Source organism: Rhizophagus irregularis, chromosome 25, assembly GCF_026210795.1.
Source record: "Rhizophagus irregularis chromosome 25, complete sequence".
Taxonomy (NCBI): Eukaryota; Fungi; Glomeromycota; class Glomeromycetes; order Glomerales; family Glomeraceae; genus Rhizophagus; species Rhizophagus irregularis.
In genome coordinates this window covers 318,021-334,510 of record NC_089453.1, presented here as the reverse complement: position 1 = coordinate 334,510, position 16,490 = coordinate 318,021, and the positions used below count along the sequence as shown (strand labels likewise).

Genomic DNA, 16,490 nt, shown 5'->3' with positions numbered 1-16,490 from the left:
ATCATTTTCTTGGCCAGAATTACGTCCTAAAAATGGCCAGGATTATATCAATAATTTCGGCCAAATTTTGAACTTTCAGTAATAATTTTGGCATTATAAATTTTGGATTAATTTTACCAGTTTCAGATTAGTTTTACCAGTTTCGGGTTAGTTTTACCAGTTTCGGATTAGTTTTACCAGTTTTACCAGTTTTGGAAAATAAGAAAATTTCAGAAATAGTTTTACCAAGTTTCGGTTTTGACAGTTTCGGAAACTACTAAGTTTCGGGCAGCATCTTTATCTTCCAGGTATACTGAATCATAAATTTTAATAGGACCCCGGATATCTTCAAAATAGGTCATAAGTCACACTTTCGGCAGATTGGCACATTTTTCAGGGGTTCAAAAAAATCGTTTTTTGTAAATATCTCAGCATCCAGAGGTCCAATTTTGATGAACTTTTTTTTAAATTGTAGAGCTAAATGAGGGCTATAAAATAAAAAAAGTTCATTAAAATTAAATCACTGGATGCTGAGATATTTACAAAACCGATTTTTTGAGTTTTAGCAAAAAGAGTATTTTTGGCCAAAAATTCATTATGACCTTTATATTAAATATCCGGGGTCCTATTTTAATGTAAAATTTGTCATTTTTGGACTCCTGCAAAAATGTGTTTAGAAAGATATCTAAAGTTGAAATTAATTGCAATAATCTTTCAATAAAATTTGAATGTAATAAATTTTCAGATTTTTTCAACAATTTTATTTTTTAATTGATATTATCTAATGTTAGTTCCCAAAGTACTTTTCCAAATCCTTCAGTTTTATGATAAATAACTTTTTTAGTAGAAAATATCAATTCTTTATGTTTTACCTATAAAAAATTTTAGAATTTATAATTAAATTTATATTTATATATATTTCAAAAAAATTAATTTCAGTCATATTAAATTTAACTACAGTTTACTTTTCCTATAGCAAAATTTGATATAACGAATTACGTGATGCTTAGCCAATAAAATATGATAATTTTTCCTCGCTATACCGAAGTAACCAATCAAATTCTTCAAATTCTTTGTTAAGGTGCTATAACGAATTTGAGGTACAGAACGGCTTCTTTGTTATATCAAGGGTAGACTGTAATAGTATTTACCAATTATCTCATTATATCTTTTCTATTGATAACCAATATAGAATTTTAATATATGATTTGTATAGTTGGAGACACAACAAATCATCAAGTTGTTTCAAATTGAGATTTTAAAAAAATCACGTGATATGTATAATACTAATTTGCAATTGGTTAAAAATCAAACCATATCGGGAAATGTTTTATCAAAAATAAAATCTGGAACAGCTTTTTTTCTTTTTTTAGCTATTTTTTGATAGTGTTGTGCTCGTTTCTTTAGTCGTGCCATGGGAAAAAATTCTATGATCTACATTACCTCTCAGCCAGTCATAGTTCTGGCCTAAATTATAGAATTTTGTTAAATTCTGGCCAGAATTAAATGTTTCAAATCCTACCGTTTATTAAGAAAATACCGAACTTTGCAGGCTAATAATTTTTGATCTAGATCACCAATCAGGATAATTTCAACGTCATTTTGTAGTTTAAGTTAGTAACAATTAAACTATGTTGAGTTATTTTAAATATATGTATCCAAAATATTTTATTAAATTTCTAATTTGGACAATTTTATTTGATGAATTGTTGTGTCCCAAACTGTAGAATATTTTATACGTTATAACTATTAGATACCAAGCATAAATAAATTAAATAAAAGTCATAAATAGAGTAAAAATCTAGATAACAGAAATAATAGATATTAGATAGATAGATAGTAATGCAGATCAACTCCTATCATATGAGTATAAACTGGGTATATGATGTCATTTATTATATGATAGTTCTTAAAATGAATATTTGTATAACTTTAATTCTTATAAATAGAGAGTGAATTCCTTTGAGTCATGATTTATTTTGAATTTGAATTTCATTTTGTTTAATCACATGTTTTGTATTACTAACATCATTTAATACTAACTCTTACTTTTGAAATCTGATTTGACATGACAACTATTATGAGGGAATCAGAGGTTTTAACTAAGGTTGCTGGAGAAACTAGGAGGTTTTGGCAAGTTGGCGAAATGGCGAAATGGTGAAACTTTGCTGAAACTATATGAAAGTCTTATTAATAACTCTGGAGAAAAGCGAAATCTGATGAAACTTATTATAAATGCTGAAACTGCCAAAACCTTGCCAAAACTATAATAAAACTATAGTAAAATCTTAGAGAAACTAATTGTAGAATTTTGGAGAGGTTTAGGCAGGCAACCTTAGTTTTAACATTTCTATTGATAACTTATTCAATACACTATATTTTTTAATAACAGGCATTAAAAATAATCAAAATAAATTAAGATAAAATCATATATAGTGTTTCACATATGTGACTCAAAATGACTCGTATTATATATAGACTCACATAATATAAATAATATAGTTAAAGTATTATAAAAATTAGTGTAGGACAAATTTTATCATATAAAAAATTGATTCTCAACTCAACTCGTGAGAAACACTAATCATATACTATATGTTTATTAGCATCCTACTTTAGGGTATGCAATATCAGTCTAATTACAAATATAGTGCAACTATTATAGTAAACATTCTTATTAAGGATTTTATATCAATTATCTATTGATCATTTTATAATTTATTAATATTTTAAAATCTTGGATTTAAATTATTTAAAAAAGAATTTTAGATTTAAATTTTTCTATTTAAAATCATGATATCGGTTAATTTACAAATATAATGCATTACTATAGTAAGGGCAGTGACATATATTAGCTAATATTATTTTAATAGTAATGTTTACTCCCCACCCCCAGGTAAGATTTTATGACTAATCACAACCATTTCACATGGTTTATATTATATGTAACCTAAGATTTTCTTTTACTCCCACACCCCCTAAAATATTAGCTAATATATATCATTGCTCTAATCATTACTATAGATTTTTATTAATATATAATAAATTACTAGTAAAATTAAATTGCTCATAATTTTATATATACAGTTAACCCTTGTTATAACGAACCTTAGAGTCCAGATCTCAACTTCACTATAAGACTATAGTGAAGATTTTAAAAGATTTGATTGGTTAATAATTTGTTATAGTAAGGGGAAATTTATTATAATTGTCTGAAAAATTCACTATATTAAGGGTTTATTATATCAAGGTTTGACTGTATATTTAACTTTTCATTTTTAGCAACTATTTATGATATTAAAATCAAGTGGCTCTGTATAAGTCAACTTGCATCAGAAAGTTTTGGGTGGATGTATAATGCCATGTATTGCTTAACACTTTTTGGTATTGAGTAACAAATCCTTTATAATTTGTAAACTGATGCTATTTAAAAATATATAAAACAATACAAATTTAAGTGTAGAGTAACACATACAATGGTAGCCATCAATAGTAAAAAAATGCATTTAATAACATTAATTTAATTATTGAAAAACACATAAATAGTTTAACAAATACGCATAATTAGTTGAAAAACACATTTATTTACTAATTAAATTAAGTAATACTAAAATTATTTAATTGGAATAAATCATTAATGTTAAAATTAAAGGTTATTTGTCTTCATCTAAAGGTAAAGTGATGTTATCTAGTAATGACATCCAATTATTAGACAATATAGACGGCAAATATTTTGTGAATTTGTTAGCATTGTCATTATTCGAATTCTGAATATAAAGATAAACAAGAATTAATTGAACTCACATTTCATTTGAAGCTGTATGTTTTTTTTCAAATGTAAAAATGGATTTAATAATGAATGTTAAATATATATCTACATTTTCATTCATAGCATCACTTGATTTATAAAGATCCTTATAAACTTTTTGCATATTTAGATGCTGTTTCCATTCTTTTATCTAGTATTTCGTAAAGTTATTTTTAAATGGTTTAATTCAGTTTATACCAAATGTAAACCATAAACCATTTTTAATACGTTTTAACCTAGTATCCTTTTTTTGAACAGATTGCACCAAGCAGTTAATTGGTTTACTAAATTAGTACATCTTTATTAATTAATATAATCATATGATACAAATTGAAATATTACTTACAGTAGCTTTAATTTTTTTTTTCACAACTTGTCAAATGTCAAACTCTTTACTTCAGATTTCTGAAGAATACTAACATATTGTTCATCAGCATCCAATTTTTCTTTAATATATATTTATTTATTCTTCAGTTACTTGCTCATAAAATATTTCATAAGCAAGCTTTCTGACCACGTCAAGTAATTAATTAATTAAAAGTGAATATAAATAATATAAAGAAATAATAATAACCAATTTATATTTATTTACTTGATAAATGTCACTATCTTTTTTTGGATCAAAATAAAAAAAGTTTATTAAAATTGGACTGCTAGATCATGAAATATTTGTAAAAAAATATTTTTTATGATTAATTTAAGTAGTATTATATTACCAATCTGATCAGATCAATCTGTTAGAAGCACTAATCTCATGGTCTATTAAGTGAAGACATTAGAACATATGCTAAAATGGCATATTTCACATTTCCTATATACTCCACTTACTAATTACCACTCAACAGTATACATATGGGATTTCATAAAGAAATGATAAGTGATTTATAAATTAATAATATTAGAATAGTTATTTAGTTAATTTGTAAATGTACTGTGGTTAACAAAAATAGCTATTGATAATAATATTTTAAAAATCAATATATTTTAAATATATCTTATCTTATCAAGATTCAAGAGATTATCTTTGTGTAAACCTGTACAACTTAAAAATACGATCGACACAAGTGATACCTCGTGATATTCGCTTTGACTGAAAAAGGAAATATATCACGCTCCAGTCTATTATAGAGATTATTCATTACCATTATACTTATATTTCTAAGCAAGGTTACACACGAATAAATGATTTATTCATGCCGAAATTGTTATGCCTATGTTCGGGAAAATATCACCCATATTCGGAAATGATGTCATACGACATTATATAAACTGGTTGTCTTATTATTAGAGTAAAAAAGTTTCTGTTGAAATGCCAACGTTTAAAGACGATTCACCCGACGGCGTTATTGTCGCAAAGGTAAGATACTTTATCTCCTTAGCATTAATATATACAAAATTAAATACGTGTTATTCTTACTTTTATAATTATTAGTTTAACGCCCAGTGGATATCTTATTCACATACTCTTCTTGCTTATGGTAAGGCATTAAAACTCTCCTATTTCTGATCTTTTATCAGTCAGCTAATTGACAAATATCTTTTAAGCTGCATTTTTTTCGGCATTGGCTATTGGTTGCTGGACACATTATTACCAAATTGTAAAGAATGAATATTGGGGATATCCAGAGGTAAATAACTTTTGAAGTTATAAATAATCAGTAATGCCTAATGTTGTTTATCACATAGGAATGGTTTCCAAGTGTTAGTGCAGCCACTGGAGATTGGTACCCGGCTCGTTCGATTTTTCAAATCTTTATAGCGATTGCGTCAGGTAAAATTATTTTTTACATTTTTTTTAAAAAAAATTGAAATTTTTAATTATTTACTATATGTACATTCGTTTTAGGGCCTCGCTTTCTGCTAATATATTTATTTTACCTCATAACCGATAGACCAAACAGTATTTACCCCAAAATTCATGCTATTGTTGGTGTAATACGTACTATTTCTTGTGGTGGATGGGTTTATATAACTTCGTCAGATGATCATTATGTTCATGACATTGCAATGATTTTGTATTTGGTGGCAAATTTACCTTGGATGTTGGGCACCTTGGCTATAGGCCCCGATAATAAAAAAGCGTTAAAATGGCGAAAGTTAACTACCTTTGCATTTTTCGGAACTATGATTCCTATGATTTACTTTTTTATTCAACATAAATCTCATCGTGTTGCTGGTGGTAAGTGACAATCTTTTTTTTTATTTGTAGCAACTTTTGTGTATTATATTAATTAAAACTTGTAAATTACTTTGTTAGCTTACACTACATACGCGTTTTTCGAATGGTCTTTGATTGTATACGATGTTATTTTTGATGCTTTCAGTTTATTTGACTTTAGCAACATTGAATTAAGAATTGTTGATATTAAATCGAGAGAAGGGTATTAATAAAATATAATTGATTATTATTATATCACGCTTTTATATTAATTTCAATATTCAATACAGGATTATAAATGCTAGCACAGAAAAGCCTGAAAAGTCCAAGTAAGCATTAAATTGTTTTCATTTGGATAAAGCTTAATTCTATATTTAATTAATATTTATTATAGAAAATATTCTAGAAATATCGAGTCTATGTTCAAATATAGTTTTTGGAATAATTTAAGAGGATTTGTGGTTGATACTTATCTTGGTATATTCAATACATTTTTTTCAATTTATTATATTTCATATTTAATGTTAATAATTTTTTTTTTTCTTGAAAAAAATTCAGCATTTGTGTATTGGTCGATGCTAACGTCACTTGCATTGACAATTTGGTATTTCCCCCTCTGGCATATGGGCATATCCGGTTATGAGGCATTCTTACTTGTAACCACTGCACCATCATTGCTTGGAATTGGATTTATACGGAAATTAGTCAATTTGAATCATGGTGTATTTCATCTTTTATCACTTGTTAGTATAGCGGCATATTTATTAATTGACCCAGCTCAACGTCTTACTGTTGTTTCAATCGGTGTTGCTATTTCAACATTGACTTGGACATCCATATGGGTCGAGAATAGCGATAGTACTTGTAAAATAGAACGACATGCTCTTACTTGGGGTTTGGGATTGATTTTAAGTAATGTAATAAAAATGGCCTGGTGGACTAATAATCCAATATGGCCGATTATGCACAAGGAAAATGGTGGATGGAATCAAGTTGGGCTTTTTCTTGGGATTCTTGCCTCATTAGAGGTCATGTTTCGTAAAAATGGAGAGAAAATACGAAGAAATTATCCCGAGCAAAGAACAATATCTTCTGGATCTTGGTTTATAGCGGCTGCTGGATTTGGATCACTTCTTTTTGCGCTTCATTCTCTACTAACTGATACTTCCACAATTATTCGTTGGGTTTATGATGGATATCCAAATACTGGTCCACAACCTGTCCCTTGGGGTGCAGTAACTATTGTCGCAATGTCTCTTGGATTAGTTCTTTCATCTTATAGAAAGATAGTAACTGGCAAACCTTGGTATGTAGTTGGATGTGTATCTTGTGCATGCATGTATTATTATCCTGCATGGAATGGATATTATGGTGGGCTTTTGCTTACTATCTATTTAATGTCCTTGGTGCCCACATTTATTGGAGTCGTTTCTCAACATCCTCCTGGAAGAACTTTTTTTGCAGCGATGATGACATATAATATCTTTTGTCTTGCACATGTGTGGGTTGTTGCCTATGCTTTTGTTCCCGCTGGTGAATACATGAGAGAACATACCGATTATGTATTATTTGCTATGATGGCACTTATTGGACTTGGTGTTAGAAATGCTTCTACTAATTACACATTTAAACATTTACAATTAAATGCATTGCATTTAAATCGTTCTTTAACAAGAGGTGGATTAGCAATAACGATTGTTTTAGGATTTTTAGTAGCATTTTCTCGTACTCCATCAGAAAAACCTGTACCTTACCATCCAGACCAAAAAGCATTTACAGCTGGTATTTGGACAATTCATTTTGCACTTGATAATGATATGTGGGCAAGTGAAATCAGAATGAGAGATGCTATTAAAGAATTAGAAATCGATGTTATAGGTAATTGAAATTTTTGCATATTTATTCATAACATGGGTCTAAAATATTTTATAAATATATATATATATATTTTTTTTTTAAAAAAAAAGGATTATTGGAATCAGATACTGAACGTATAATAATGGGTAATCGTGATTTTACACAATTCATTGCCGAGGATCTTAATATGTATTCAGATTACGGACCAGGTCCTTCAAAACATACTTGGGGATGTGCTTTACTTTCAAAATTTCCTATACTAAGATCAAAACATCATCTTCTTCCATCACCTGTGGGAGAACTTGCTTGTGCAATTCACGCAACTCTTGATGTTTATGGTCAGGAAATTGATGTAATCGTCAGTCATAATGGACAAGAAGAAGATGAACTTGATCGTAAACTACAAACAACAGAATTAGCACGTATTATGAGAGAAAGTAAAAATCCTTTTGTATTTTTAGGATATGTTGTAACTGTCCCAGGGGAAAAAATTTATTCTATGCTTATAAATGACGGAAATGTTCATGACATAGATAAAACAGATTATGATAGGTGGTGCGAATATATAGCATATAGAGGAGTTAAACGAATAGGATATGCTAGAGTAAGTCATGGACGCATAACGGACACAGAAATTCAACTAGGTAAATTCCAAATCGTTGAAAATTATAATCCTGAAACCTGGAAAGCAAGTGATAATCAAATTCAAGAAAGTGAAGTTAATGAGAGATTGAGATTTCCCAAACAATTTAAAGGCGAAGGAGTTCGTGGTCATAAATATCATGTATTTGATGAACCTCGATATTATATATAATTTTAGTAATAGTATATTTAATAAGAGATTTAATCATAAATGCAATATTTCAAATAATAATATTTAACCTTTTCAAAATAAGCTTAGAATAAAAAGATAAGAAAGTGATAAGAGTATACTAATTTTAAATATAATTTGTTAATAATAAAAAAAAATATACATATTTTAATTAATACTATAAAATAAATAAATACTACTAAGTATAGTTATATTAATATAAAAGTTATTCAGTTTTAAATACAAATTATAAATTATTATTAATTTACTATATACCTAGAATATAATAAAAAAAATTTATTATATACTTTCAATTAAGTTAAAAAATCTCAGAATTTGGTTAAAAATAACAAAGAAATCTTTTAATTAAAAAAAAAATCTGGGTTTACTTTATGATTTATTGAACTGATTTACTAAACTGATATTTTCAGTATCAGTTTTAGTAAATTTTACTGATTATTTTGATAAATTTTACCAATCAGTTTTGGTAAATTTTACTGATCATTGTTGTAAATTTATTAAACTGATTTGCCAAATATTTCATAATATTTTTTTGATAATTAATTAAAAATGGCATGAAATATATTTTAATTAATTTATTTAAAAAAATGTATTGCAATATTTTTTTTGAGAAAATATTGCAAAACATTTCTTATTAGTTAATTTGATTTAAAAAATATTTCACAACATTTTTATTAGTTAATTTATTTAAAAAAACATTTTGCAACATTTTTTTTGATAATTTAATAAAAATGTTATATTTATTTTAAAAAAGTATTTACAACCTTTTTTTTAATAAATTTAGCAAGTAAAAAATATTTTGCAACATTTTTTAATTATTTTAGTAGAAAATGCTGTAAAAATATTTTTCAGCTTTAGTGAATCTTCCATACTTTCCCTAAGAATTAATTATTTATAAAAAAATGTTTTTTTACAATTATTTTTAATTATTTTAACAAAAAACATTGCAAAATATTTTTCATCAAATAATTTAATAAGAAAACAATGCTTTGTAATATTTTTAATTATTTTAACAAAAAATATTACAAACCATTTTTCATTAAATAATTTAATAAAAAAATAATGCTTTGCAATATTTTTAATTATTTTAACAAAAAATATTGCAAAAATATTAAAAACTGAACCAATAATGAATTTAGTAATTCAGTCAGTTTTAATATTAATGATTACTAAAACTGATTAGTTTTAGTAATTAACAATACTAATACTGATTAGTTATAATCTGTTATTAATGGGTTATAACAGATATTTGTTAATATCAGATTGGCAGTTTTAAATTTTAACTAACAGGTTCAACTCAGGTTTAAAAATTGATTATCGGGTACAATTAGTTTAACTCCTAAATGATATCAGATATCAGTTTTGTAACGGATTATCAGATTAATAGTTTAAACAGGTTAGCTATATGGATTAAAGAATTTTCATGTGAATATGTAATCATTGTAATATGTTATTGTTTATAACCTGATAGATTAGAATCATTAAATCATCAGAATTATTAAATAAAAAAAAATTATCAAAAAAAATTAACAATATTGTTTTTTTTATTTTTTTTTTATCTTTATACATTTTATATTATAATATAAATCAAATAAAAAAAAATGTCAAAAAAAATTGACAATATTTTTTTTTAATTTTTTTTATATTACATTTTATATTTATATTATATACATCATTAATTCTTTATAATTATGAGTAATATTACTGATATAAGACAAGATCATTCTCATCCTTCAAGTTTTGAAGAAATGTCACAATCAAAGAAAGTAAAAAGTAGTTAAAAAAAATCAAGTTGGATGTGGAAATATTTTAAAAAAATAGATATTAGTAATAAACAAATAAGTGATAAAGAAAAATCACTTAAGAGGTGTAAAATTTTAAGTGTAGATAAAAAAAATGTGAAGCTATTCATATTAATAATAGTTCAACTAGTAATGCAATTAATCATTTATTATCAGGACAGGACCCTGGACATCTCTTATAAAACTCACAACTGACTTTTTGCCAAAAAAAACCCAATATATCAGCTGATCAAAAAAGTCAACTAATTTTTTTGAGGTGAAAAATTGCAAAATTATAATCTGGTATTTTGCTATAAATAGCATACATTTTTTAATTGGCAGTTTTTTTGTATTACATTTTTCGAAGTCTTTGCTCAACCATTAATGAAAATAAAGATTATCAACAAATTTTAATTCGGTATAACTGCTAATCATTACATATTAATACGTGTGTAAATTTTTTTTAAAATTTTTTTTTTAAAAAAAAATGGAAGCTAATGAAATTTCTTTACCACTTCAAACAGATCAACAAGTAAAGAAAAAGAAACCTGTTGAAATTCATAATTATCCTAAAGAATTCATTATTCAATATTCTGATAGTAAGCAAAGTTATATTTACTATGATATTATTAAAAAAGAAAACTATACACATACTACTTATCTCAAATATATAAAAGGTCAAAAAGGTTTTTGAATTCCAGATAATTATGAAATTAAAGTAAGTTAAGACAAGACAAGTAGTTTGATGTATAATTAAATATATGGAAAAAAATACAGTTTATTGGATATATTATAGAGATAAATTTCAATATCATATAAAGTCAGAAAAATTAAGCTTAAATGCAGCATGTTTATATACTAAAGTATGTAATTATAATAAACAGAAATTAATATTAAAAGAATTATTCTAAAAATTTTATTAATGTAAAATATAAAATTTTATAATAGGTCTTAAATCCAGAAATTAAAACACGCTATTTAGGATCACATTTTTTTGGTTTTCATTTAGAAATACTTTAGCAAGCAAGAGATATTCATCAACGAGCAACAGTCTTAAAATCATTTGACAATTTAACTTCAACTGGATAGAATAATCGAGCTAAAAAAATTGCAAAGTCTATATCTACAATATTTGATCAAGTAAAGGTAAAAGATTGTCATTCAGATGATAATCTTAGTTTAAAATCTATTGAATTTGATATTAGAAATAATTTTTTTTACCTTAGTGTTAATAAGGAAAATATTAAAGAAATAAAGTATAAAGCAAAAGCTGCCGTTCAAGCATGTGATAAAGGTCAAGTATCATGCGAAGGATATCGAATTTTAGCTTCAATTAGTCAAGATTTATCACGTGAATGGAAAGTTTCTGTAGAAAAAAAAGAGATATTACACATGAAATGAATGAAATTATACCAATTTCACTGATAAATATATTGTTAGGATCTGATGATTTTGTAAATTCAGAAATAATATCAATGATGCTGAAATTGTTTATAATATGCAACAATTAATTGGAAAAGGTGAACAACGAAATGTTGTTGATATTTAAAAATATCTAATATCTGGTCTTATTGAAAGGAAAATTTTAGATGTAATAAATCCAAAAATACATTTACGAATCTCTGATGATGGGAGAAATGTTAGACAGAAGGTTAAACAGGTTATGATTACTTGCTCAATTCTTGATGATATTGATAATCTGTATCAGCCTGAAAATCATTATACTATAGTCCTCTATCCTGGTGTTAAAAAATATGAAACTTTAAATAATATTTTAAAATCACTAGCTATGAAATTAAGAAAATTAAAAGAAGAAGGGTTTAAAGATAATCAGAATATAAAGTGGAAGGTTGAACTTTATTTCTCTTCAGATTGGAAATTTCTTGCAATGTGTTTAGGATTAAATGCAGCAAATAGTAGGTATTTTTGTCTTTGGTGTGAAGTATCAAAAGAACAATAGGATGATTTTTTATATAAATAGACAATCAGTAAAACCATGGATCAAATACGTAAAGATTATACATTTTATTACATTTTATAAGGGACATATTCGACCAGCAATTTTTAATATGATTCCTTTACAACACTGGGTGCCAGATAAATTGCATATTATGTTACGTATTAGGTATTACAGATATTCTTTGGCGATTAGTATTTGATAAACTCAGATCTAGAAATACTTGGAAAGAAAAAGCAAGAAATGTAATAATTGAAGAAATGAAACGAATTGATGTTAAATTTTATTTTTGGCTTGAGGTAGAATCAATTAACTGGTAATATACTTCTTTAATATGACAAGATAAACATTTTGATTTGTCTAAACTTTTTCCATATTCACAAGCAGTTCAAATTTAAAGTTTATGGGATAAATTTTATTTACTTCATAAAGCAATAAAAGATTCTAAAACTGATGCAACGCAATTTTCTAATGATGCTTGTGCATGGCTGTATCAATTCTTAGATTTTAATTACTTATATCAGGCAAGTGATATCATACCTTACATGCATATATTAGTGTACCATATTTCAGAAATGATGCGTATTCATTATAATTTTGGGTTAGCAGTATTTTTTTGCTCAGCAGTGGAAAAAAAAAACTACCAACAAGTTTCTCACTTTTTTAAAAGAACAACAAAGGATGGTGGTACTGGAAAAGAATGAAAGTCTGCAATTATTAATATCCTTGAATATGAAAATAGACTTTTATATTTTAAAGAATATAATGAAATTGACTTAATGTAATTGCCAAAATGTTTACGTGTTAAGTAATATTTGTTTAAAATATTAGTTTAAAATTTTGTTTTACAGATTCTTATTTTACGAAATATTTCATTTACTTCATTATCAATTAATAATTAAACCAATAAAATAGTTTTCGTTACATAGACTAATTTTTATACAAATGAATTTCTATGATTTTAGTTTTATTTTTAATTCTGTATATGCTTTTAAATACACATTTTTTTTAAAACCCCTATCCTTCTTTCTGTGCGTTAATGTCTTTATTTTTCGTCTATTCTTTAATAAAAATTTTCTATAACTCTTGTACGTGAAATTGTAAAATTTATAAAAATAAACCCTGATGAATATACAATACTACGCACATTTAATTTTGTTTTTCTCTTCCAGCAAATTACGATTTGTATGGGTTTAGGTTTATATATTCGTCATTTTTTAGCTATATGCATTGATGTCTTATTTTGATCTTGTAAAAGTTCTTGAAGAGGATTGTGTTCTTGAAAAGAATCAGGTTCTTGGAGAGGATCAGGATCATTCAGATTTGGTGATTGTTAATATGATAAAACAAATGTTTGTTGTTGCTGTGAAAAATATTTAATACTCCAATTATCATCTTCCAATACATTTAATAGTGTATGGTAAGAACTAATACCTTTAAAAATACACTTATAATTTCCCATTTTTGGATAATAATCATGTATATATTCTTTAAAAATACCAAAAAATTGACTTTCTATACAAATAATCATAATACAAACACCTCCAACATGTCTTAAATTTTTTTTTAGTTTTTCTTTTATATGATAAACTAAAGCCTGTCGTATTTTTTCAATAGCTTTCTCGGGCAAATCATAAAGGGTCAGTCTCATAGTATTAACTTCTTTAACTTTTAATATATTGTTATCCTATTAACGATTAAAGCCAACTGAAAAACTTTAACGTTTTAACAGGTTAACTGGAATTTAACTTAATAGGAGAGTCTTAAGTTGATTACAAATAATCACGTGAAATAACATTGAATGTTCAGTTAAAGAAAATAGGTTTTTATTAAAATAATGTAAGATTTTAGATACAACAAAAAATATAAATAATCTCTTAGTTGTGAAATTAATAACTATCTTGAATTATACTACTGGAAATAATACTCTTTTTGTATAACTCGAATGCTACAATACTGTGAATTAACTAACTAACAAACTGATCCTCTCAACTTAATAAAATCCTAACACTATTTATAATAAAATAAAAGTTAAAAATATTTGATAAAACAAATAAATTAATTAAAATAAATATAATAAATAAATTAAATAAAATAAATATATCAAATAAATAAAATATAACAAATAAATTAAATAAAACTAATAAAATAAATAAATCAAATATATCAAATTTATCAAATTTATCAGATAAATCAAAAAAATCAAAAAAAATCAAAAAAATCAAGGGATCTATAAAATGATCTACAAAATTGATCTACATAAAATTACTGTACCACATTTCTACTTTAACAATATGATTTTCTAAACCAGAATGTCTTTGATAGATTTTTCCACATATTTCACACTCAAACTTCTTACATAACGTATTATTTGACAATAAGGACATATGTACAACCCAGTAATTATTTATAAATAAAGTTTTTTTAGACAAAATGCCATATTTTATATAATATTAGACATGTTTTTTTAAAATAAAGAGCAAACTACAATTAAATTTATCTATTTCTTACTTGAAATTTTTTAATCAGTTCTCTTTTTTTTTAATCAGTTGTTCAGTTTGTTACATATTTAAAATATTTTATTCAGGGTATTAATAAATTTAGAGGAGACGTTTAGAGATCTGCAAAAACTCTAAGCCACTAAAAGTATATGATCTATGTAATACATAACAAAATATAGGATGCGCAAATCAGGCACAATTTTTTCAATCAGCCGATATAATTTGCTCTTTTTTTATTTTTCATTTTTTGCAATTATCTCAGTATTCAGTGATTTGCTGATTCATGCAGATTTTTTTTATTTTGTAGAGCTTAATGAGAGCTACAAAACAAAAAAATATTCGTACAAATTGGACTACTAAATGTAAAATTTAGGTCAATCTGCAAAAAAGTTACCACTGAGTTGTATATATAATGTCTGGGATCCTGAGTTGACTGTATATTAATTTCAACTTTATACTTAATAAAATTACTTTAATAGTATTATATTTATTATCCTCACACAAAACCCCGCTTACTTATAATAAAGGTCATCATAAAAAATTAGCCCTTTACTAATAGTTTTTATCTTACTTTTTTCTTAAATTCTATTGGTTAATTAGCTAAAAAGGAAAAAAATCATAATAATGTAACACACATTTCCTTTTATAGTAAGATCTGCAAAGAATTTTATATATGATTTTTACCTTAAACCTGAGAGTGACCTATCTTATAAGTAAGTGGGGTCCTCCTCACACAGTTTAGCATATTGCAGAAAGTTTAAAAGAAATATTAGAAGAGTGAAAATTACAAGAAAAAGTCTTTGTAATCACCAGTTCACCACTAATAATGCTGCCAATATGAGCATAGTAGACATGCATTTATCACTTTGCTGATCATTTGTCGATCATATAATATATCATGCCACATTAATTTTGAAACTACAGTTAAAGCCATAAAATGCTTGGGCAAACTATACTAAATGTTTTTTTAGCATTATAATTTATGAAAATAAAAAAATTATATTGTCAAAGTTAGCTTTAAACTAAAATTTTCAATAATTAGATATTTACTAATACAGTCAACTCCCTCTATAGTCACTCCCGTTATAGTCACATTCTACTATATAGTCACACCAGTTGAATGTTCAAAACACTTTATTATTAAAATCTATCCTATATAGTCACAATCTATCTATAGTCACTATCACACCTATCCTCAAAAATCTTATATTAAAAAGAACCGTTTATAATCACAGTTATATAAAGAATATATTAAATAACTTGGCATCTAATAATCGTACAAAGATGCACCATAGCTTGTTAGAATCGTCTCACTGAGACGAATCAAATGGTGGTATTTTTATCCCTTTACGATCACTGGCTGATGAGTTATTCAACAAAATGTTAAGTATCGGCATTATTATATTTCTGGATTTACGTTTACTGCGCCATTTAACATTTTGCTAAATTTCTCGGTACCTAGTGATTGTAAAAAGACGATTAATAGCTCGTTGGAATCGTCTCATCAAGACGAATCTAATGGTGGTAAGCTCATCTCTCTGTGATCAATATTGACGGAGTTACTACTTAAAAACCATTTGATATTTTTTAATTTCGGAAATTGATCTAGTGATTGGA

The 16,490-nt window shown here is 25.8% G+C and overlaps 3 protein-coding genes across 3 annotated transcripts; 2 read left to right on the top strand and 1 right to left on the bottom strand.

Moving 5' to 3' along the window:
- Window positions 1-10,902: 10,902 nt before the first annotated feature.
- On the top strand, window positions 10,903-11,816 carry OCT59_016540 (uncharacterized protein; the record flags this gene model as incomplete). The annotated part of the gene is made up of 3 exons (XM_066145764.1): window positions 10,903-11,101; window positions 11,193-11,278; window positions 11,505-11,816. The coding sequence occupies 3 exons, from the start codon at window positions 10,903-10,905 to the stop codon at window positions 11,814-11,816; spliced, it is 597 nt and encodes a 198-aa protein (XP_066003515.1).
- Window positions 11,817-11,913: 97 nt separating this feature from the next.
- Window positions 11,914-13,076, top strand: OCT59_016539 (uncharacterized protein; the record flags this gene model as incomplete). Its single annotated transcript, XM_066145763.1, has 4 exons — window positions 11,914-11,935; window positions 12,005-12,264; window positions 12,513-12,688; window positions 12,773-13,076. 4 exons carry the CDS (start codon window positions 11,914-11,916, stop codon window positions 13,074-13,076), a joined length of 762 nt encoding a protein of 253 aa, XP_066003514.1.
- Window positions 13,077-13,705: 629 nt separating this feature from the next.
- Window positions 13,706-14,023, bottom strand: OCT59_016538 (uncharacterized protein; the record flags this gene model as incomplete). Its single annotated transcript, XM_066145762.1, has 1 exon — window positions 13,706-14,023. The coding sequence occupies one exon, from the start codon at window positions 14,021-14,023 to the stop codon at window positions 13,706-13,708; it is 318 nt and encodes a 105-aa protein (XP_066003513.1).
- Between the last annotated feature and the right edge of the window lie 2,467 nt (window positions 14,024-16,490).